Here is a 25,775-nt window from a genome sequence, read left to right on the forward strand (position 1 = left end):
TAAAAGGTCCCCTCCCTCCAATATATGTTTCTACTGCAAAGAGGGAGGGGTCTTAAACAATCATTAGAACATGTCACGTTCCCAAATACCCACCCATGCAAAGTTTGGTTTCATTTGCTTAATTAGTTTTTGAGTTATGTAAAAAACTTTAAAAGAGGTCCCCTCCCTTCTTTATATCTCCCTACTGGAAAGAGGGAGGGGTCTCAAATAATCATAGAAATATTTTTCGTATCCAAATAACCTCCCATGCCAAATTTGGTGCCATTTGCTTTATTGGTTTTTTAATTATGTGAATAAATATTGAAGAGCCCCCCCCCCCCTTTCTACTGAAAAGAGAGAGGGGTCTCAAATAAACATTGAAATTTTTTTTGTATCCAAATACCTTCCCATACCAAATTTGGATCCCATATCTTGATTAGTTCTCGAGTTAGATGAAAAATTGTAAGGTGGCTTCCTCCTCCCTTCCTATCACACCACTGAGAGGAGGGAGGGTAACCGAATATTCATACAAATATTCTTCGATCCCAAATACCATCCCATGCCAATTCTGATACCATTTGCTTGATTGGTTCTCGAGTTATGCAAAAATTGTCTTTTGTTTGGGAGGCCCCTCCCCCCCTTCCTGTTAGAGGGAGGGGTCCCAAACCATAATAGGAACCTTCCCCGGCCTTCAATAGCCTCACCTGCCAAGTTTCACGTAAATCGGTTCAGTAGTTTCTGAGTCTATAGGGAACAGACAGACAGACAGACAGACAGACAGACAGACAGACAGACAGACAGAAATTCATTTTTATATTTATAGATAAAATCCAGGCAACCGGACCGGACCGGACTTTTCCCAAATTTTGAATTTAATATCCTGGCAAACCCGGATAAAACCGGGCTATCTGGCAAGCTTGTTCTAATAAATTACACCAATTTCTAATTGTAGTTGCTTTCGGGATCGATAGAGAGATCAATTAAAGTGTTAAATTTTTGAATTCTTCGGTATCGAGAACTAGTTAGGAGGTACATACACATATCGTGTACGATGATGACGCATGCAACTCAACGATCGTACCACAACTGAACACGAATCAAAAGACCAAACCTCGACAATGCCCAGGAGATCGCCTAGTCTAGCTGAGTTGAATTGGTCCACGATCTTCTCACACTACCAACACAGTGTCCACCGCTGATGAGTACTTTAGTGCTCATAAGTAAACCCACCAGTTCGAGTACAACAGATTTAGCACCCAACACCCAACGCGGGAAAAATCTACAAGCGCTTGGGGTGAAACAATGCAGTTGATCCAGACCATGATCTCCCTCCAGCCTATCGGTCTATTGTTTCGTCACCCATTCTCAGCGAGTGCATCATCATCCATCATCAGAGTATCATCACCGATAAGGACGGGTGATAATGACGGCGAAGACTCTCTGATAAGGGAAAACATCGCGGATGGAACTCCGGAGAGTTCACAATTCGCGACAGCAGTATCGAGTCGGCGGATTTCGGCGGTATTCGGCAGTTGGATTCGGATCTCCGGTGCATGACGATGCACGAAGATAGGCAATCGGCCACTCCAGTTTTAGTTTTTTTATATTAGTTAGCATGTTTAGTTAAGTTTAAAAATTGTTAGATATTAAGAATAAAATTTGTTTAACAAGTCTGTGTTTCCCTAAAACGCTGGATTTTGTTATTTGTGCCGCGAATAAATCAACTTTACAAAACCCAAAAACGTGCATCCTGTTGTTGCTTGGCGAACATTCCGTGAACGTGCCCCTGGATAACAAAGGTAGCTACAAGCGGGTCAACGACCTCATCTGTCCACCCGAGGAATTTTTGGTTTGGTACCCCCCGAACATTGGTACTGTTTTTAGAGTACTGTTTTTAGAGTTACCACCCGAACGACTCCGTCAGTACCCGGATGCACCTCTTCAATGCGGCCCATCTTCCAGCGACAGGGTGGAAGATTCTGCTCCACGATTATAACCAGCTGGCCAACCTGGATTGGCAAAGCGGGTTTCCACCGTTTGGATCGTGCTTGGAGTTGGCACAAGTACTCCGTTTTCCATCTTTTCCAAATTGATTGGAGATATTTTTGCATCAGCTGCATCTCGCTCAACCGATAGTCCTTGACGTCTGTGAAGTCTGGTTCTGGCATAGCTTCAAACGATTCCCCGATAATAAAGTGTGCCGGTGTTAACGGTTCGAGGTCGTTTGGATCGTCCGACAGTGCTGTGATTGGACGAGAATTTAGGCATGCTTCCACTTGTGTTAATAAAGTCGCAAAGTTTTCAGGTGACACAGGTGTTTCGCCGATGGTTCGTAGTAGGTGCTTCTTTGTCGACTTCACCGCTGCCTCCCACAGTCCTCCAAAGTGCGGAGCTCCAGGAGGGTTGAAGTGCCACTGGATACCTGATCTGCTGCAATCCCTGGATATGTCCTCACGGTGTTTCTGGTCCTTCAGTAGCGCGAACAATTCCTTCAGTTTATTCCGCGCGCCGACGAAATTGGTACCGTTGTCGGAGTAAACGTCACTGCATCTCCCTCGCCTGGCAACAAATCGATGAAATGCCTGAAGAAACCGTTCCGTCGAGAGATCGGAGACTAACTCCAGGTGTACGGCTTTTGTGCACAGGCAAATAAAAACCGCGACATAGCCCTTAACCGCGGCACGACGTGGGACAGGGCGAAGGTAAACGGGACCGAAGTAATCCACCCCCACTTTCTTGAATGGTCTAGCTATCTTTATTCGATCCGCCGGGAGATCCCCCATAAACTGTTGGACAGGTGTTGGTCGAACTCTAAAACAAGTAGTGCATTTGTGGATGATATGTCTGGCCAAATTTCTACCACCAAGGGGCCAAAATCGAAGGCGAACTGTAGCTAGAAGAAGTTGCAACCCAGCGTGCAGCAAACGACGGTGATAATACTCCAGAATAAGTTTCGTCAAATGATGACGCGCCGGAAGGACAATTGGGTGTTTGGTATTCCAGTGCTCAGCTGAGTTCCTAATCCGTCCTCCGACTCTGATGATTCCATTTTGGTCCAGGAAGGGGTTGAACCATCTCAACGGTGATCTTCTGGGCACATTTTCTCCTTTTGAAAGTGCCTGGATTTCATCCGGAAAACATTCTAATTGAACGCAACGAGCGACTGCGCTTTCTGCTTCAAATAATTCAGCTGTCGAGAGAAAACATTCAAATTTAACTGCTTTCCGTAGGAGCAGAAACATCCGAAACCGTAACAAATATGCCGTGTGCCGAATCAGCACGTTGTAGTTTGAATATCGTTCCAAAAACCACGCATTGAATTCCGTGTTTTTGGAAACTCCAACCGCCACCACCTTCGTCTTGCGCCTTTCTTCTTCTCCCGTTTCGTCGTTACAATGCTCGAAGCAATCCGGCCATTTGGGTTCTTCGAATTGCAGCCAAGTAGGTCCCTGCCACCACAATCGATTATTTCCAATTTCTTCCGGCGAAATCCCACGGGAAATAAGGTCCGCAGGGTTGTCGATTCCAGGGACGTGCCTCCAAGTGTATCCGTCGGTAAGATTCTGAATCTTGCTGACCCGGTTCGCTACGTATGTTGACCAAGTAGATGGAACAGCTTGCAACCAACGCCAAACGCAGGTGGAATCCGTCCAAAAATACACCTGCCCTTCGAATCTCATCGATCCCTTCACCATCTCGAACAGCTCCGACGTTAAGAGAGCGCCGTTGAGCTCAAGCCTTGGAATTGATTGGCTTTTCAGGGGTGCAACTCTAGATTTAGAAGAAACAAGACCAATTCGAACCTCGCCACGCTCGCCAATACTTTTGATGTAGATGCACCCGCCGTACGCCTTTTCAGATGCATCGGAGAAACAATGCAGCTCCATACGAACTGCTTCCGGTAAAATGACGCAACGATCAACCTTTATCTCGTTCAACAGAGGTAGTTTCGCATAATATTGGCACCAGATCTCACCCACCGTCGAAGGCAATGGATGATCCCAATCGATTTTTTCTCCCTTGTCGTCCTGAAGTGTCCAAAGCAACTGCATAAAGATTTTTGCAGTGGTTACAGTTGCACCTAGCAAGCCGAGTGGGTCGAAAAGCGAGGCGATCACAGAAAGAATTTTTGGTTTGGTACCCCCCGAACATATCGTTTTTGATGCTTTTCGCCTAAGTATTAAAGCACTCAGAAGAACAACTCAAAAACAACCAATTTGGTTGTTAAAAAATATTTATTTTTGAGAATTCTAATTGAAACATTCAATAGCTTATGAGATTATCATAACTTCCGAGATACATTCAATGCTTTTTTAATTTTTTTCTATTATTATTCCTACCGACGGCGGTCTTTTGAACTAAAATCTTTTTACTCTCTTTTTACTCTTATCTTTTTATCTTTTTACCAGAATTGTTGATACAAATGCTTATCTAATTCGTTTCCAGAATAAAAATGTTGAAATATAGATAAAAGAGAACACATTAGACTAACAAGCAAGCGATATTAGTTCCAACTTTATACGAATATTCGTAAATTTCCATAACTCCTAACTGGAAGTTTAACTCCTGAATGCTACATCTGAACTCTAAATAGGAATATTAAAGTTTGAATTTGTGTTCTTTATTAAGCTCAGTTTTCGGTTTTCAGTCTCAGGATTTAGTAAGAACGACTTCATCCGAAATTATTTTATAAAAGTTGAAAACAAAAAAAACGCGAGCAGTAATCGATACGCCGAATCTCATTAGATAAAAAAGCAAAAAAATTTGGTAAGCATCAATCAGATTTTGTCAGCTTAAAATTAATTTTGTAATAATGTAATGTAATCAGTACAGTTTCTGATGAAGATACTAGGGGAAACAAAACGTCGGATTCGAAAAATTGGAAAATTGAGATTCGAAGCCAAAAACCTAAAACTAACCCTTAAATAGTTGCGTTAAAAGTAGAAATAGTTCTGAATTTGAACTTTGAATTCTTAATATTTATTTGGAATCTGGACGCTGAAATTTAGTTCGTGGAAAGTAATTCCATTTTAATTTCAAAATAAGAAAATTAGAATGAAGAATTTATAATCTAAATTTATGCACACTGAGGTCTTTTTTACGCGATATTTTTTGCACGGTAATTTTTTTCGGAGGTCACGCGGAGTTTTTACGAAGTTTTTCGCAACTAACGCGGAATCAGAGAGAAAACATCCTGAGTCCTTTCAAACGCAAAAGAAATAACTGATGTTTTGGTTGCAAGTGTGAAGATTTTGTTTGTCAAAGAAAACTTTTTTGTTAGGTCCCATCATTTTGAACTAGATATCGAAATGAAGCGGTAATTTTTTTTGGTGAATGATATTTTTTACCTCAATATGATTTCTAACGTTCCTACATGGCGTAGAAAGACGGTTAAAAGTGCTCTGGAATTGTTTTATTTCCAGACAAACAATATTTTATTTAGAATTAGTTCATTATTTTATTTGAATTAAAGTTTTTTTTTAGAGATTTTTATCCCAACACACATCTGAGATATTTAGAGTGGCCCACGTTTCCCCATAGCCCGCGTTACCCTAGTCTCCCCTTCTATTGAAAGTTCCAAAATAATATCACAATCAAAAAGTTGATCTGCCTTTGATTTTTAAATCTTGAAATGTTGATGCACTGTAGACACATTCCACCGTTACGTGAAATCGCTTTTCCGGACTTTTCTGCACTGTTATCGTTCTAGAAGTCAACCAATTTACTTGAAAATGAAAAAAATTGTAGCAAACGGTCGCAAATTGAATTTCCTTCAAAATGAATATAATTTGGTCATTTTAAAATTTAAGTTGTTTTTGTTGTGACTAATTACTTTTGTGACGTGAATTCACGCTAGAATTAACCATTTCGGACTTTAGTACATACATCTTTGAATTTCTGTTCTCTCTGTGGAAATAGAATATCAGTGTCTTCGAATGAGTTGTAAAGAAAATAATTACCCACAATTTGATGTACGTAGCTTCTCGATTGAACAACAACAAACGAAGTTATGCTGATTCGAAGTTGTGACGTGAATTCACTCAGTTCAAACAGAACAGGGTAGTTGACTGAATTCACGTCACGAAATATAAAGTTATACTGTGGTTATACTGAACCTTTGGAGTCTTCAAATTTTATGTAGACTTTCAAAAACGATATTCTGTTGTTCCGACTTTTACAATCATAAATTTTTAGTATCTGCACCTAACTTTTTCCTTATTTTGATTGGCATTTGAATAGCAACATATTGAGAGATCATATGTTAAAATAACTACTGTCTTCATTTAAAGATTCACCAAAAAAAAAAATATTTTTTTTCAATCTTTTTGTATTTTTATTTGAAAATAATGAACTTATTAAAAAATCAACTTAATTATGCTCGATTTGTCAAAATCCGACCATCTGGAGGGTCAAAATAGCTTTCAGAGCACATTTTCATATAAAATTTAACGAAAAATCAAATTTTGTGACGTGAATTCACTCATTCGCGCTGTTGTAACTCAGCTAGATTCCAACCGATTTCTATAAATTTTAGTGTTTCGGAATCGTCTTATCATTTTTAAAGAAAATCTCATTTTTTTATTTAAAAAAAGTCAGAGTTTTCTCGTAAAATTAAAAACTTCCCTTTTTTTGTGACGTGAATTCACTCATTTGCGACTGTTTTTGTTCGCTTTTCAAACCAACTATATTGGATATTAACATATTCTTTTTTCTACAAAATGAAGCCGTGTTTTTTGGCTTCTGAACATGCTAAAAATATTTCCGAAAAAAAATCATCCATATATTAAAATTAATGATTTTGTAAAAGTTGTCAAAAGCACCACTTTTTTCAACAAAAAAACTGAATTTCAAAATAATCTAACACATGTGTAAAAAAACTTTTTTCTCTTTTTTCCGTTGGTTTTGTTTGATTTGAATTGTCAAAATTATAGACAATTTTGAGATTCTTTGATACGCGGACGGATAAAAATCACTTTTGAGCGGTACAAGCGCGTGGAATGTGTCTGTAGAATTTTCGAGTTAACTTGTAATAATTTGGGTCACAATAAGAGGTTTTCTGTATGGGGACAAAACTTGGTAACCCTCGAGCTGATTCGTGTACCATTACTCAGCAGCTGAATCGGGGGAGCCCTCGAAGGCGAAACGTGATTCGGAAATCGTGTTTCGTGAGCTTCTCCAATATTTGCTGCTGCGTTGTCGTCGTTTTCGTCGTTCTCCGGCAGCAAATTTTCTCTAGTACCCTATACAAAAGAAGTTTGGTGGCAGCCCCGATTTAATCCCAATAATTCTCTATTGTCTTGTCCTGCCGAGGGTCAATGTTTTGAACCGATTGTACATCAGCCTCCGGATTGTCTCCGAGGAGGGTGCAAAACAAAAACGACGATCCGGTTGTCTCGAACAGAGAGCAAATCGATTGGGCGCACATGAACAGAGCAACAACAACAACAAAAAAACACAAAACAAACAATCGAGAATGGGCACAACCTCTGAAATATGCCTTAATTGGATGCAAATTCCATTTTGAATTTTCGAGCAAGGAGAGTCATTCCGAGTGCAGAAAAATGGTTTGTTTGGTTGTGTTTTTTTTTATAAACTCAAGTTTATTTTGGTGGTGGCAAATCGATTTAGTTATGACGATAACGGTAGCCAGAATTTCGGTACGGAAGTCGCAAGAATTTCGGCGGGTCTCCCCTTGTACATCGGTTGCCAATACCTAGTAATGTGTTCTAATAAATCAGCTGCCCCCGAATGTTGGGCAATTTTCCCAGAAGGACCTGAACTAGATCTTGGCGGCACGATTGGTTCCCATGGGAAATCTTTCGGAATACTGGCCAAAGATCCAAATTGAGCGCCAAATCTCAGTACCTTGAAACGAATTGTAGAATAAAAAGCATCACCAAACTTTTGTGATGTAGCCTTGTTGGAGGATTGCTTTTAGATTTCAATGCAAAACTATCGACTTGTTGACTTATTTTCAATCGACTGAGCTGTTACCGAAAGCTACAGGAGGCTCATAAAAATCCGTATAAAGGTCAAATCTTTGCGTCTATTTTGCAGTCTAGCTAAAGTAAAAAATTAACATTTACCGAAAAAAAAACAGATAGGAAGCAAGAGTTAAAAATATTTGGAACATCTTTTATCTTATATCTCAAAACTCTCTCTCAAACTTCCCACCCTTTAAATCTGGTCCAATTTTCGTATGAGGTCCCCAGGTAGGACCACCCTTCTTGGGTCGACTTCTTTCAATTGATAGTTCCTCCGAATCGATAAATCATCCACGGAGATTCTTATCTTTCACCCGAAGATGCTACCGAAATAGTTGCGCATCACGGTCACATCCTTCTGTCCGAGCTTGATCTTATTTGGGTCCCTTCTGTTTTTTTGTCGTTGTTTTCGTTGATGAGAATCTCGACCCATGGAACATCTTCTAATCGATGAGTGCCAGGTAAATTCGGGTAGCTAACGTGAGGCGGCATTTTTTGATTGGCTTTTCTAATGAAAATGTGTCCTGCCAGAAGGGGCTTTGTTTGCTTGTTTTGATCTAAATTCTCGAGATATTTCAAATATTTAATCGAATCTACGAGTTTGATGTTGGGTTTCGATCTCCTCTGTTGAGAGCCGGCCGTTAATTTTTATTGTCTTGATGATATGATAAATTTCAGAACAGGCTTTCTAGAAATGGGAATGGAATAAATTATACTTGCTACTGCTAAGCGGTTATTTAAATTATAAAGCACTTTTGTATTAAGGAAGAACGAAAGAAAATATACTGAATATAATTTGAGACCAACAAAATAATTTGAGACCAATTTTATTCCATCATCTCTGTTGTTTTTTTTTTGTATGGGTTTATGAGCTACCTGGCTGACCCGGAAAGGAGAAACAGATCGGGTGACAGAAGAGGAAAATTTACATGAGAGTAGAATAGCTTAGAGAAGGATAGCGGCAACAGAGCCCGAGGGTTCTGAAGCACCAGTTTAGGGAAGCGTTAAGATAGTGCTCGACGGACTGGGACAATTGGGCCCTACTTGAGCTTCGAGTTAACCCAACCTCCAATTCAACCGAGCAGTAACAGTATGACAACATACGCCAAAGTCTCGATATCATTGTCAGAAGGGTTCACTATCTTACCGTAGTTGAGTTATCCCTACCTAACCTTACTCGATTCAATAATTTTGAATTTATGATCGTTTTTACTCGAGATTAACATAAATTGACTAATAAAACAATTCAGAACAAAACATCTAGATCAGAAGCTATCTCTCAATGCAGTAATTAATAGAATTCCGCTAAACACAAATAAAAATTGTACCCAATTTATGAAAAATTCAAAAATTAAATAGAGCTGCAGTTATGAATTGCATGATCAATATCTGTTTTACTATCATTGACTTATCAAAATATCAGGATATATACCATAATGCAAATGGCGATGCTGTTCTTCTAAATCCTCATTGCTGATTTTGAACAACTTCTCAAAACAACCTTCCTCAATCTTTGGTTTGGTTAAAGTGAATGTCAGTTTATAAAACCCCGATATTATTTTTCTGGACGAGTAGGTTCTTGATTATCAAAATGATACCTTCTACCTTCTACATCATTATTTGAATTTCAGACCTAATCGAGCTATAGATCGAACTACAAAAAAAAGTATTAAAACGAGAAAGAACTAGAATCAGATGAATTGGGTAAATAAAGATGTTTCCCAATGTGTTTTTTTGGGAATTCATTCTGTAATTATATTAACATCTTGGATACCATAAAACAGAATTTTTAATCAAAGGTGTAGGTATATCACTCCAGCTTTTCTAATAATTTTACGTTATACAAACAATAAAATTAATAGAATGGTTGAATTAATAATCGAACTTAATAACCGGACCATACTGCTAATGACAATGCTGTTCTTCTAAAATCTCGAACTCTTAACAACTTCTCAGAGTAAATTTCCTCAATCTGTTTCGGATGAAATAAATTATACTCCTATTTATAAACTTCCAATATTATTTTCCTGGACTAATATCTATCTTTTACTTCATTATTTGAATTTCACACCTAACCAAAACGAAAAGGAATTATTCATGACAGGAAACAGACCAAACAGCATTCTGATCCAATGAGCCTCTAGTTTTTGTAAAATGCTTGATTTAAGAATATGCCTTCGAAATTCATAAACCGCAAATGCGCACTTACTAGAGCATTGGGGAGAAGAATACTATTACTTTATCTAGCCTAGTAGCACATTGAACATTGAATACCATGTGCCAATTGTTAACATCCTCATCCAACTAATTCTTGTACAATTCATTTACTATAATGTCTATTCTAACCTAACTTGCGCATGGTGGAAAAGTGGAAAAATCAACATTTAAACGGCTATATGTGATATTTCCACTGCGCAATGCTGTTGTTGTCCAACGGAAGAGAGGGCAAGTGTTTCAACTCCCATTCACCTTATCAACATGGTTCATCAAAGAAAAAGTATACGATATTAAACCACCTTTTAATTTATTTTCTATGATCTCCTATCGAATAAGGCTACGTGCAACCGCCCTTTCAGGTTTATGTTAGTTTAGAGTCTGTTTCCAAACTGTCAACTTCCATAAACACAGTAATGCACGCCGTCGCCGTGACCCATTACAGCCTAGGGTACGGTATTCCATCATCTCAGTTATTTGTTATATTTAAATCACTTGACCAAAAAGATTTCTTGAGAAAAAAAATAAATCCTAGCTAGAACGGAGGATGGAGAAACACCAATTTTGACTTTAATTGAAATCTCGCTTTGAAAGTATATTGAAAGAACCATAACAAAGCTAATCAACTTTAGCATAGATTAAAAATTCGTTCCGCAGAGTTTTCTTTCCCAAAACTTCCCCAGATTATATCCTTTCTGGGAATATATAATGCGTCGCTAAGCTTGTTTAACTACTCACATCCACCTAGTATAGGGATACCATACGTACTCGTTCAAGAGTACAGATCGAGAAATGGGAGTACTCTTCTTTTAGTGAAATTTTACAAAATGTACTCCTTTTTTCGGTGGAAGAAATTTTATCTCAAAAACCAGCGAATTTCTTTCATATTATGAAGTTGTTGCACATCTTATGCGAAAACTACGATATGAATACAGGTTCAATAAATAACTTTAACATCTTGTTTTCATGAACCTGCATTCTAGTCGTGATAAAGGGAGCGCGATAAGCGCCTTTGAGTATGCAAACAGTACCGTCAACTGGGGCAACATGCAACAATTTTCAACTTCAATGGCTTCTAAAAAACTTATGTTCACAGTGAATCCTAACTCTTATGCATCAAAAGTTTTAAGGATGATGGGACATAAATTGGAGTAGTTGAAAAAAATATTGGTTTCTTTAATAATTTTTAATTTTCTAAAAACATGCAATTTTCACCCTTCTTAGAAAACGGGGTAACTTGCAACAAACTTTGTTTTTAATGAAAAATCTTATGAACACATATGAAAATTTATAGTTTTTAATATATTTGCGATGCCTTAAAGACCATTACGCATGAAAACACCATTTTCAGTATTTTTTTGGCAGTAAAACACTGATAAGGTAAAAACTTATTTTCCCATTTTTTCTGAAAATAAGGATGCTGCATACATTTAGGGGTTAAATAATACTACGAAAAATTCTACAAGCTGAAATCATAAAAATAAATGTTTGGATGAATGAAATTTCAATCTTTACAAACGCGTGATGCAAAACATTCATATTCCAGCACATGGAAACGAGATTTACAAGGTGTTTCTTTGATTTGCATTTTGTTGCATTTTACCCCAGAAATCTAACTGAATTATAAAAATATTTATTTAAAAAAAAATGAGTGATTGTTCGAAAAATATTTTTACATCAACAGTGTTGGTAAACATGAGGAAACCAGTAAAAAGTTTGTAGGTAAAATTATGCACATATCACTTATAATGATTGTAAAGGAAATGAACACGTCAAAGTAATTTTTTTTTTGAAATGGATTGTTTTATAATGCTTTTTTTTGGTTTGCAGCATAACATCTAAATACTATCTCAATCTACCTCTTCGAATAATCCAACGTTTTCATAATCTCAACAAAATAGCAGAATTTTATTGAATTGAATTGAAATATCTCGTTTCCAAACAGTAAAACCCCGCTTATCCGAGGTAGTAGGGGCCTCCTTAGATAATTTGAAAAATGAACATCGTTTTCCTTTTATTTTGCTTACCATCCTGACAAAAAGATCGATAATAAAATGGATCTTTTATCAACCTGATGGCGCTGAACCGCAGTTCAGATAAATGGGATTCTACTGTATAGCATTTCTCCTTACTTTTTGAGTAAATTTTGAACAAAACCGGACTCGAAAAAAAGTCGAAAAAAAATTAAAAAACCATACAAGGCAAAACATCTTAATTTTTTTTATCGAAACACTAGCGGACCCGGTGTGCTTTGCTCCACCTTCCAAAATTCAATTAAATTTGTTTAAATAATTCATAATTCATATTCATAATTCATAATTCATAATTCAGTTTTATTGCCTAGGCAGCGTTTCAAAACTAATTTCAACATAATTAAGGAGCGAATACTTTAAAAAAAGAGCAGCACCTGAGGTTTCCAACTACAGTTCAAATATTTTTTAATAATATTTCCTTAAAATTGATCTCTCGATTTGTTTTTCAAGATCTGAAAATTTTACTCTGTTTTTATAAGCTTAAAAAAGTTCATCATCATGTCAAAATGTATGTTTTAATGATGTGGACTTCCAGTCCTTTCCCTCTTGCAATGCAAGAAGTGCTACTATTAAATCATTTTTTGTATCTAAAAAATTTCGCATTATTCGCAGATCTTCTTTCCAACTCTACCCAGAAATAAGGAATGGTCTCGAATATTTCGTATGCAAACAACCTTTCTTCTTTTTGCTCGATGAATTCTCGATTCATGCCAACAAACTTGTATGGAAGCCTTGATAAGTTTTCAAGCTGTTCAACGCAAATCATACGGAACTCCCTTTGTTCCTCCCATCTTAACACTGCAATGCAGACAGGTTTACCTTACCATACCTTCCCATGTTAAAATCGTGTTAATGATGTTTTCGCAACAAACTAAATTTGTAGACATGCCACATTACAACTTGAAGTAATGCCAAACAGCATCTTGCGACTTTTTTACTGCAAATTGTTATACTTTTAATTGTTTAAGCAAAAAGTGTAAATAAAATTCACATGGATAAGCTATAACGCAATGAATCAAGAAAAAGAATGGGAAAAACGGTAAAACAATATATTTAAATTTTGTTACTAAACTAAATCAAAGCGATTTTCTCTCTTTTGTGCTGAGGGTTCTTTTACAGGTTTCAACTAACTGACCTTATCTTTTGATTAAGAATCGATTGAAAAGTAGGAAATTGAATTGATCGAAAAAAAATTCTGTTCATGCTTCGATGGTGGTATGAATATTTTCTAGAAATTCATGTAAAAATCACAAAGAACCTTAAAACGTAGATTTATGCACCGAGGAGGTTAACAGTTATCAAAGTTTCTTTTGCTTTTATTTTAAATTTCAATCTTCATTTCATTTCAGATACCCCGGGCAAGTGCAAACGGGTTTTTCTATACTTGAACTTTTATAAATCTCAGAAAAAAAATTAAAATTCTTAAAACATATCAGTTTTCGTTTGTTGCAGAACTAAATCTGTTCTCAACAAACTCTTGTTGATCGTAAAATATGCAAACTTGTTGACAAAAAGATATTTCTTAGCTAACATATTTCCCGTATATTGGGGCAAGTGAAAACACAGTGCCTTTTTTGAACTTATTCATAGATGCGAAACATAGTGAAAGACTTTGAAATGAATTCAATACTTGCTCCTGTTTATTTTATCAATTTTTATTGATAAATCCGAAGTTTTTTTGCAATATAAGTTTATGTATGCTTAGCCCAACAATTTTTAGATGAAGAAATGAGTTATATATTTTTTTTGTAAACGTTGAACGTTGTGTACTTTCTTAATGCCTTTGTGGTTTATTTTATTGATAACTTCCACTTATGCTTGCAAAAAATTAAAAAGTTCTCTGCATTCGGACTTTGAAAACATCAATCCTCTATTTTAAAGGACAGGCTCTTGATCAGCTCAGTGTCTGTTCATTTTCCTCGGATTTCCTTGTTGTTCTGAAAACTTATAAGGCGCTTGATACTTATTCAGTATAGAACATGTTCAAAAATTGTTTTCGATCTGTTTCTGTTGAAGGCATCTTTTTTTTTCTGTTCTCGATATGCACTTAAACTAACCTTCTAGGCGTATTGATTTTAAAATTGTATGTAAATCTTCCCACTTTTTTTTTCAAACGTCCGCAAACAGTCATACCATTATTCCATACTTTTTAGACAACAATAGCTGTTTTAAATAACACGAAATCAGGATAGTTAAAATTTTTGAAATCGTTTAAGATGGTTTTGATTCGATCGGCCTTGGAGACGAAAAACAAACCGCCCAAAGGAAAGAAAATCTCGAAAAAAATGGATGCCATGACTTTAATTTGATTCAAAAAACTACAAATTAAATTATTACGGACAATTGATGCGACTTTCTGTTATTTTTATTCGATATAAACCGATTCGTATGCCTACAGAATATTCACTCATTTTTATATGATTTGTGCTTACGTAAGAACTTTAACTATACACATAACACACGACGTATTACAGGACACGACACATAACGTTCTTACTTAACGGAAAAAGGATATAAAGTTACCTTTTTGTCGACCGGTTTCGGGCTCGATGTTGCCCATCTACAGGACGATGTCCGACTGATTACACAAAGGATAATTACAGCTCCAGTTTCATACTTGATGTAGTATTCGTCGAACGCAATTGGCATTATGCGGTTTTTTGTTTGATCAGGTTGAAGAGAGGTGAAATGATCGGCGGCTCGTCTTCGTTCATCAACGGTTTTTCGGCGGTGCTGATGAACATCGACTCCCAAGCATTCAGGTGTGATGTTTTCCGTACAAACTTCCTAAATTTGACCTTTTTCCAATCGACGGAATGGTCAAACTCTGTTGTGTGGGCGGCAACACTCGATTCATTAATCTTCCCATTCTCAACGGCATTTTTGTGTTCTTTGAGACGGACTTTGAATTTACGGCGAGTTTGACCAATATAAATAGCCGGGCAGCTGCTGCATGGAATTTCGTAGATTCCGGATCTATCCTCCTCAGGAATCTTGTCTTTAAGCGAGACTAGACGATCCTTGAGGGTGTTTCCACTCTTGTATGCGGTTTTTAGACCATGCTGCAGAAGAATCTGGCTGATTCCGTTAGTCAATTTTGGATAAAACGGTAGACTAACTCTTTGCGATTCTTCTTTTTCCGGTGTTAGTGTTGTTGCATCACTTCGGTGCTTTTTTCGGGCGTGCTTGCGAAGAATATTCTAAAAATAATTTCATTTGAATCGTTTGGGCCATTTCGGAGGAGTAGTACTACAAACACCGTTACAAGAGAATTTTATATAATTTATATAATTCTGTACATTCTGTACAGAACGGGTAAAATAAAGTCCTTTATATTGCAAAGAATAATCTTGAAAAGTTTAGAAACAAAGGTAAGTCAATATCACCAACTATAGAAACCGTCTATACGTCTGCGAATCCATATACAAATATCCAAGGAAAGGTTTGAGTTAATTGGGGAAAGGTTATAGATCAGGATCTATTTTGGTGAATGGTGCGTTCGAGATTTCCCACACCTCCTATTTCTATCTTTGAGGCAGTGTTAAGAAGTTTAATAATTTTATTAATGAATGAAGTGATCCTCTTTTTTTTTGTTTATTTTACTTTATCAATTTGTTATGAGAATTGTGATGATTTTTTTTAAACAAAAAAGTGTATGAGATTCGTTTCTAAAACTAGTCGTGTTTCTCATCGATGTAATACATAAAAAATCCGAAGAATAAAACAAAAGTCAATCAAATATTCGGAGATTTTGGAATTTTCTTGTTTGTTTTAAATTAAAAAAAATATTTGTTTTCATTTTAACCACACCGAATGTTGATGTTTAAAAAAGGGAAGTTTGCCAAGACATGGTGAATGTTCATTTTTCCCAAACCCTATATGATTAAATTTCCTACCTTCCAATTTTTCAAGTTTATTCGAATTCAAATTTCTCATTATTAAATACTATGAATTTCAAAAATCTTCTTTCTTAATATTTATTTTTAATGTTATAAGAAATATCCTAATAATCAATTTTTGAAATTCAAATAAAAATAAAGAGAACAAAGAAACAATTATCGAACAAAACAAGAAGCAAAAATATTAAAATAGATCCAAGTGAAAGTATTTCAGCGGAATAGAAAGGTATTTTATTCCCGCGCTCTATATTTCGTTTCATTCTTGAAATATTAGACACAAAACAGGTAAAAGTCCAAACTTTAGAATAATTGAGAAAAAAGTAAATTATTTTCTCAGAAAAGTTACTAGAACAAACACCTATACGCAATTGACTCTGTACATATTTATGTGATTCACTCCCCATTGGCCAAAAAAATTGGCAAATTTTCCATCTATGATTTCGATACAATTGTTTCAAAGTTATCGAAGCAGTTTTTTTTTTATTCGCGTGATTGTTGGACCAAAGGCGTTTCCTTTATCCTCTTTTAATGGCATTTGCTATGGCATATACCATCAAGGCGAATTTTGATTCAAATCTTACAAGTCACGTGAAACTTATAAAGCTTTGTAAAACGAAAACTACATTCAACCAAATACAAAAAAAATATCAGGAAGCTATCGTAAATATTTGAACCGCTTATGAATAAGATATAACGTCGAACGCTCCAAAAGCTGCTAATGGTAATCACTAACACATTATGTGTTTCTGTTCGCTGGGAGCAATCTAGCTGGACTGGGTCTTTTAAATTATATATTATTTTTATATAAACTGATCACCCCAATTTATGTTTGTTACTTAATTTATCGGCCTTCTCGGTGAAAAGGGACATCACTCGGCCCAATACTTTTCTCGCTCTTTTTCAACGATATAACAACGATTTGCTATGCAGATGACCTGAAAATTGACCACAAAATTAAATCCCAAAGCGACTGTACTACATTACAGACCATCATTGACATATTCGAGCGCTGGTGCACTATCAATAAAATGACAATAAATGTTTCTAAATGTGCTGTAATTTCATTTGCACGAAAAACGAACGTTATTCACTGGAGATAATACATGTAGACCAGGAATGTCAGATATAAGTATAAGTATAAGTATAAGTATAAGTATAAGTATAAGTATAAGTATAAGTATAAGTATAAGTATAAGTATAAGTATAAGTATAAGTATAAGTATAAGTATAAGTATAAGTATAAGTATAAGTATAAGTATAAGTATAAGTATAAGTATAAGTATAAGTATAAGTATAAGTATAAGTATAAGTATAAGTATAAGTATAAGTATAAGTATAAGTATAAGTATAAGTATAAGTATAAGTATAAGTATAAGTATAAGTATAAGTATACGTATAAGTATAAGTATAAGTATAAGTATAAGTATAAGTATAAGTATAAGTATAAGTATAAGTATAAGTATAAGTATAAGTATAAGTATAAGTATAAGTATAAGTATAAGTATAAATAAGAATATATTAGATGTAAGGTAAAAGTATGTAGAGTTAAAAATCACACAAATCAATAATCGTTCATTGGGTGTTGGCATTCCACGAGTATTTACACTAGCTAGATAAAACTATTTTCAAATCCTCCAGGCCTTGTTGGCTTAACGCCTCGGAAGAGTCAAACATCGATCGGCGTTTGCTAATTAGCCAATCTATCTGCCTTCGAAAGACGACAACAGACGACCATCAGCGGCATCATCTCCATTGCGGGAAAACCACGACGTGGACGAGGACAGCTAAGGTCTAATTAGGCTCTTCGAATGGGCACCTCGATGTCTACAAAAGATTCCTTAGACCATGCCATGCCATGTTGGTGGGCAATATTGACTCCAGCCAGAGAGCCTTTCCGCGTCGCTCGTCCAAACCTCACTAGGAAGGAAATCTTCCCATTCAGATTGCAGGTGATTTTCTTCACCCCCATCCAATTACAGCATATAAATATTTTAATAACAAACGTGTGTGTGTTCCTGACAATCTTTCAGCAAAGTTGGTTCAAGTCCAGTTCAGTGTCAGTCAGTCAGGCAGGCTTATAGTGTGTTGGCAAATTAATTTGTTGGAGTAATTTGTACCACACCGCGCGCGTTTGCTGCTTTTCTGCCTGTATGGTGCGCAATTTTTCATTGGCTCCAGAAACCCGTAAACAGAACCGGAGAGAAAATTGCATTTGCCTATAGGTTGGTACAAATTTACCTTAAGGGAGTGCAGTTGAAGCAAGTTGTTCGCTCAGATAATGGGAGCGAAAAAAAATCATACAATTTATGTACACGCCCTGTTAAATGGGAGTAAATCGAATGTAAACTGGAATACCAGCACTTCATTTCTTTTTTTCTGCAGCTACCAGCTTCTAGAGATCGAAACTCTCTGGTTAAGCGAAAGAACTCATGGGGAGACGAACAAAAAACCTTAAAGATTTGCTTTCGGATTGAACAAAAACAAGTGTAAACTAGCACCGCATTAAAGTAATTATTGTTAAATATATTTACCTACTGATACTGTGGGTTGTTTTTTGCTGCTTGTGTTTGTTCTAGAGAGATAGGATTTGTTGTGAGTTGTGCCTACCTTAAATGAATAGAGAAACTAGTTGTTGTAACGGATATATTTACATGTATTTTTTTAAACTGAGAATTGTTCTCAATTTTTCTATATGCTCATCCGTCCCTGAAATTTTACCCCGTTACAGTCCCTGGAATGTCAATTTGACACTCCTGACTAAAACCAATATATGTACCTCATGTTTCCCTACCGATTTTTACAAAATTTATAGTTTTGGAAACCTGGTGTGGCAACTCAAATATGATTATTAGACAATATTCACTAACAACACTTCAGTTTTCCGGTATTCAAAGTCTCAAAAAAAATCCGAAAAGTGAAATTTTTGGAGTATTCAAGATTTAGAGATATAGTGGTTTTAAGCGAGGAGTGTCAAATTGACACTCAATGTCTGATAAGGGGGCTTTTTTCTTAGGATTTTAGGGTGCGTCCGTAAAAAAAAGGTGGTGGTGAAGGTGAAGGTGAAGGTTTTAAGAATTCATTGAGGGTCTCCGTAGATTTTTTTTTTAAATTTGGATGTACCGAATAAAGTCATATTGACACTTCAAAGCTGATTAGGGTTAACAAAGTTATTTTCTAGCAACTTATTCAACTTCATCACATCATATCAATTCAACAAAACCTATAGGAGGAGGACCATTGATTAAAAAACGAAGTTCATAATTTTAAGGTGCTAGAAAATGACGGTATAAAGTTGGATTTTTAACATCAATAATTGTAATTTGTCATAACTGTCATAGTAACAAAATAATCTTTTCAGGCTATTTATAAAGTATGGGAGAGTGGGGAATCATGGGCCACTTTTTTTCGTTGTTCCATAACTTCTTTATTATAAAAGATAAAATGAAAATAAAAAATGGTATGGTTTTCTACATTTTCAAGGTATCATTAGGTTTTTTTTAAATTTAAATAAATTATTTTCCCAAAATTCTGACTGTTTTAAAAAAAGCTATATTTTTTGGATTTTGAAAAAAAAAACTGTGATTTCATAATTCATTTCATGATTTTAAAGCAATTTCAGATTATGAAATAAAAAAAACAGCTGTGTATGATCGAATTGATTCCAAAACCTGGCTCGCGAACGTTTTGGCAAAATTCCTTATATAGGATGGACAAAATATTTTTCATTACTCTTCATTTGGCATAAGAAAACTTAACATATAGTTATAACGTATTTTAAGTTCTGAATGTGTATAAAAACAAAAAAAAATATAGGTGGTTCAAGATGTGTGGCCCACGATTCCCCACAAGCTATGATTTGCAAATTGGTTTCGTTTGTATGACTTATTGATGTTTCATCAAAAATTCCTTTTCCACGTGAACGATCATGATAAAACTAATATCATAAGCGTATGAGCATATTTTTGTTATGAACTTTAGGGGAACCCATCGATGCAATTAGCGGGTTTTTTTTTTAATTATGAAAGTAAATTTTTCTAACTCTTTTTAACTTGATAAATAAAAGAAGCATATGATGCGTATTTAAGTCAACAACATATGGAAATATATGCTCACGCAAAGCGACGACGATGACAGTTGGTTCGAGATTTTTGTCTCAACACACATCTGAGATATTAAAAGTGACTCACGTTTCCCCATGGCCCACGATACCCCACTCTCCCCTACATCGGAATTGATTTATTATTTGGAAATCCATGCTCACAGAAAATTCCGGGTAATTTTCGAGAAAGTAATATCTCTCAAAATTCTAGGAATCAATTGTACCCATATACACTGCCGGCCAAAAGTTTGGGATCACCCACTAAAAAACATGCAAATTGATCGTTCATATCTCAGCCGTCTTAGGACATATTGCAAATCTTCTGATCTCATTTTAAAGATAATGAGCAATAGCTATCTCGGAGGCATTTTGCTCAAATATAATGTTTTAGTTTTGAACTTGAAACTTAACCTAAAGTTATTACATTTTCAAAAAATCGCACTCAATATTCAAAGCCGATCATCTCGGGATAGGGTGGACCAAATCTCAAAATTTGAATGGCATTAGAATTCCTGTTCTTTACTTCTCAAAACACAATCAAAAAAATTTGAGAAAAAATTCAAGAATGAATTTTTAATTAATAAAATAGACACTTGAGTTATCGTCCAAAAGTTTGGGATCACCCATTTGTATGGTGAGTTTGGGATCATTCCTTTAAAAACATGCAAATTCATTTTATTCATATCTTTCTCATCTAACATCGTATTGCAGATCTGAAGGGTTCATTTGCAAGCTTAGGAATTGTTGTTTTTAAATAAATTCATTCAAAAATTATATTTTAAGGTGAGAACTATATAAAAAATCTAGGAACTTTCAAAAAAACAATTAATTTCAGGTGATTTTTTTATGGTTATCACATCAAAATAAAATTTTTGAATAAATTTATTAAAAAACAACAATTCCTTAGCTTCCAAATGAACCCTTCAGATCTGCAATATGATGTTAGATGAGAAAGATATGAACAAAATAAATTTGCGTGTTTTTATAAGAATGATCCCAAACTCACCATACAAAGAGGGGATCCCAAACTTTTGGACGATAACTCAAGTGTCTATTTTATTAATTCAAAGTACATTCTTGAATTTTTTCACAAAATTTTTTGATTGTGTTTTGAGAAGTAAAGAACAGGAATTCTAATGCCACTGAAATTTTGAGATTTGGTCCACCCTATCCCGAGATGATCGGCTTTGAATATTGAGTGCGATTTTTTGAAAATGTTATAACTTTAGGGTAAATTTTAAGTTCAAAACTAAAACATTATATTTCGGCAAAATACCTCCAAGATAGCTATTGCTCATTATCTTTAAAATGAGATCAGAAGATTTTCAATATTTCCTAAGACGGCTGAGATATGAACGATCAAAATTTGCATGTTTTTTAGTGGGTGATCCCAAACTTTTGGCCGGCAGTGTAGAGTATCAAATATCCAAATTCGGTTACTGATTTTATCTTATCAGTATTTTAAGTTTCGATTAAAATCAGTTATCTCAATTATTTTTTAAGGACTTTTTAAATTTAAATTGTAGAATTTCCGAATCAAAATACTGCATCATAAATCTTAAACTGAATGTACATTTTTATCCTTGTGTTATAAATGTTAACTTCAAAATAATATCTACAACCACAGAAATAGAAAAAAAATTCAATATTTTCGTGAATTTGCATCAATAAAACAGAAACAAAATTCAGAATGTGAGGATTAACAATTGAACTTGAAATCGAAATTCGGATACGTTTAACTTCTAGGATTTAAAGCTGAATTGTGAATCCCAATGAACTTTCTACGAATTCTAAGATCAGCTATGAAGTAGACTTAATTCTTCTCAGAATCCAAATTAACTCAGATCTGGAATGAACATTCAAAATGAGAATCAGAGGAACTGGCAACCATACTTCAAAACGAAAAATAAAGTGAAGAAAAACTAGTGACATACTTAAAAAGATGTGCATTGTACGATGACATCTAAGACAAATATCATGTAAATTCTTAAAAACGAAGAGGATGAAAGCTAAAGGTTAATCCCTCTCAAAATAAAAAGTGTAAAAAAAACTGAGAATTGTATAATAAATCAAAATTTAAAAACTGAACTGATATGAGATTTCAGAATTGGAATCAGTAGCGAAACATGCGAATTAAAATTTGAATTTTGGAGTTGAAAGCTTTTCATAAAATGCTTGAATAAAATCTCGAAACGGAAGCCTGAGTAAATATTTCTAATCATTTCTAATCATCGACAACAGTTTGAAGAAAATTGACAGAGTTTCTAATAAATTTAGAGAATTTTGCCCTACTTGAAGATTATAGATAGAAGATTTCAATAATGAGTTGAAAGAATCGAATAAACAAAAATACATTTTTTTTGTTCTTGTTCCTTTAAATTTAAATTCCAATGAAGGGTGTTTGGACTAAAAAGTGGTCAACCTTAATTTGCAGTATTTTTTTAACCATCCATATAAAAAAATTGAACACCCCTCGTTTTGTAGGTATGTGTGTAGGGTGATGCTTTTATTTGGATTCTCCATCCTAAAATTTTAAAAGTGTTTATTAAGATTTGTATATTAAGGATTTTGATTCGTATTTCATGCACTCAAAAATCTTTCATGCTTATTTTAATAAATCTAGCTCCAAAAAATTCATTTTTAAGTCGAAAAAGTTTCAAACTATAATCGGTCATGCAGTTGGAATTATTCGTTTGATTTTGCAATAAAATGTGATTAAATCCGGGCTAAACCGAATTTTTTCCAACGAAGTTTGTGCAACTGGGCCGGGCCGGACCTTTCTCATTTTTTTTTACATTTAATATCTTTGTTAAACCGGGAAATCTGGCAAGCTTAACTATGCTTATTTGATTTGAACATACAATTTTTTTTTAAGAAAGCCTTAAATTTATAAATAGAAATTATTCTATACTCAAATCAAATAAGCTATATTTTTCAAACTTTTGATCAAATTCAAAAATTTGAACCATCAATGAGAATAAATCCCATTTTCAAAAGTAAAAATAACAGATTAAAATTTAGCGGTTCAAGTCTAAGATTTTTTCTTTAAAAATTAATTCTAGTAGATAAGTTATATATAAAAATAAATAAAGTAGACAAAACTTGCAAAATAAACTCAAACTCTACTTTTTTTTTCATTTTTATCTGAATTGTGCAAACAAACTAACTTTGGTTAAAATTTTGAAATTGAACTTACATACAATCACAATTATAAGTCTGAAAATTTGAATTCCTACACGAATCTTGATAATTTTATTTTGATTGTAAAACTCATTTGAGCTCAAACCTGAATCTGAAATTTGAATAATAATTCTGTATCTCAGCTTGGAATCTGATTTGGAATTTCAATACGTTTTCTGAAATGTACAACTAAACGGTTTCTGATTATGGCTTCCAGATAAGTATTTCAAATATTAGCCAAGAATTGAAATTTATTTCAAAGCCCTAAATCATGAATCCATAATTTTAATTCTGATGTTGTCGGTTTCAATCTAAGTTCTTTAATTCCGAATCCGACTTGCAAATCTAAATTAAAATAAAAAATTTCAATGATGAATCTGTACAGCCATTTTTAAGCTTTGTTTTGTTTGAATTCAGCATAATAAAAAAAAGTTCAAGAACATCAAATTTAAATAGAACACCAAAACTCAGGATGGTTTCTTGATAAACCGAATTTTATGAAGATTAATAACGCCGCTTTTCATTTCAATTGTTTATGATGATTGAAACCAAAAATCATGAATCGTAAACTGGATACAGAATCCACAATATATATAATAAAAATACAATTTTGATTTTTATAACAGGGAACCAGAACCTCTGAAATGAGTTAAATGTTATTTAAAATTTATAATTCAGAAATGAATTACTATCAATTAGTGAGAAAAGTTTGAAAAACTGTAGCTTAATTCTAAACCTGGGATTAGTTTTCGAGGTTTTAACAATAGTTCTGAGTCAAGATTGTTACTCTCTAATAATCTTACTCCATCATCAAAATTTGATTATAAATTTAAAATTTTGAGTGTAAAGTAGAACACCTTACTTGCTTCTCCTGGACCCTCATGAAGGGGAGTTTAGCCTAACGTTGCCAGAATTTTTTCAGCACCTATACTGCCGTTCTAAGCAAGATTGTCCCATGTGGAATAACGTGCAAACGAGAAAAACGCGATTGAAATATCAGCTATATTTTCAATTTTTCTCTCAAACTAAAAATTCACCGACAGTTTTTTCGTAGTGAACAGTTCAAGTTAATCATTTTACAATGTTTTCTGCCAAAAAATTACATTTCCTACAAATAAACAGCAAATTAGAGCCAAAAATGCTCCGTGTGACACTTTTGCGTAGAATCAGAACGCATGCCGATGCTAGTTCTACGAAAAACTGTCACACGGCTACAATTTTTCTATCATTTTAAAAGCTTGTGTTGTTTATTTTTTCCCAAAAACTCATGCTAAACCGTAATTTGAGAAATACGTTCCTCTTTGTTTATAAAAATGTATAGTTGAGTATGGATCTTGTAAGAAATGCCTACCGAAAAGTGTTTAGTGAAAATTTCTCTGAATAAAACACTCAAGAATTCTCGCTCCTCCTCTGCCCTCTATTTTAGTGTTCTTTTCAATGAATAACATTAAATTCAACAGTTTGAACTCATCTTAAGACAATTTTTTGATAAAATTTGCATTTTGATTCGAAAATTAACACTAAAAGAGACCGTTTCCAACAAAAAAGTGAAAATGACCCAAAAGACACATGGGACATTCTTGCTTAGAACGGCAGTATACGGGCCGGATAAATCTTGGTAATCTCATCTAAAACCTGGCAAAATCCAGACATTTGTTTCGAAATTATCGACCAAAAATCCGAGCAATATCCGGGCAGATTTGTTCAAAACCCAGGAATTACTCCAAAAAATCAAGAAAAGAAAACTTGAAATTCATTAAAACTTATCAGTTTATTCAATATCCTATTTAGGGCTTCCAAGAAATTTTTAAAGTTTATTTTCAAAAAATTTCTCAGAAAATTTCGATTTGGACGCATATTTAAGAAAAAGTGCAACATAATTGTTTTTTTTGTTTGATTTGACAAATATTTATTCACAATCAAAATTCGGGCTGTTTTTAATGAAATCCGAGCCGGACTTTACTTTTCCTAAATTTTGTATTAAATATCCGGGCAAACTCGTATTAAACCAGGCAATCTGGCAATCTTAGTTTAACCCCCAAAAACTTTTCTCTCCCACGTTGCTACAGCCATGATTCGGACTATCGACTTATAAGAAGTTATAGTGACTCCAAATTGCAGCGATAAGCAAAACTTTACGGCAAAAAAGATCACTTGATTGCGTGTTAATGGACGACGAAACCTAAGCCAAGGCAGACTTCAGACAGCTTCCGGGACAAGAGTATTTTACAGCAACCGGAAGGGGAAAGGTGGCAAACATTTTCAAGCATATTAAACTATCAAAGTTCGCTGAGAAATATCTCGTTTGCCAAGCTATCTTCACTTGTGGCTTGTAAAGCGATATTTCGTTGCAACCGGGATCGTTAACCAGGAAATTGACGTAAAC

The 25,775-nt window shown here is 34.7% G+C and overlaps 2 protein-coding genes across 2 annotated transcripts; both read right to left on the minus strand.

The window, feature by feature from the left end:
• Positions 1 to 1,859: 1,859 nt before the first annotated feature.
• On the minus strand, positions 1,860 to 14,860 carry LOC129741948 (uncharacterized). The gene is made up of 3 exons (XM_055733775.1): positions 14,813 to 14,860; positions 7,082 to 7,220; positions 1,860 to 4,060 (listed from the first exon to the last, which is right to left on the minus strand). Exons 1-3 carry the CDS (start codon positions 14,858 to 14,860, stop codon positions 1,860 to 1,862), a joined length of 2,388 nt encoding a protein of 795 aa, XP_055589750.1.
• On the minus strand, positions 14,860 to 24,272 carry LOC129741949 (uncharacterized). Its single transcript, XM_055733776.1, has 2 exons — positions 24,252 to 24,272; positions 14,860 to 15,411 (listed from the first exon to the last, which is right to left on the minus strand). The coding sequence occupies exons 1-2, from the start codon at positions 24,270 to 24,272 to the stop codon at positions 14,860 to 14,862; spliced, it is 573 nt and encodes a 190-aa protein (XP_055589751.1).
• Between the last annotated feature and the right edge of the window lie 1,503 nt (positions 24,273 to 25,775).

This window comes from Uranotaenia lowii, chromosome 2, assembly GCF_029784155.1.
Source record: "Uranotaenia lowii strain MFRU-FL chromosome 2, ASM2978415v1, whole genome shotgun sequence".
Classification (NCBI taxonomy): domain Eukaryota; kingdom Metazoa; phylum Arthropoda; class Insecta; order Diptera; family Culicidae; genus Uranotaenia; species Uranotaenia lowii.

Coding starts and splice junctions, on each gene's coding strand:
- LOC129741949 (XM_055733776.1), bottom strand. CDS start 24,272: ATGAGGGTCCAGGAGAAGCAA. Junction 15,412..24,251: donor TGAGGGTCCAGGAGAAGCAA/GTAAGGTGTTCT, acceptor AATTATTTTTAG/AATATTCTTCGCAAGCACGC.
- LOC129741948 (XM_055733775.1), bottom strand. CDS start 14,860: ATGCCAATTGCGTTCGACGAATACTACATCAAGTATGAAACTGGAGCT. Junction 7,221..14,812: donor TCAAGTATGAAACTGGAGCT/GTAATTATCCTT, acceptor TCTTTTGTATAG/GGTACTAGAGAAAATTTGCT. Junction 4,061..7,081: donor GATTCAGCTGCTGAGTAATG/GTACACGAATCA, acceptor TCGGCTTGCTAG/GTGCAACTGTAACCACTGCA.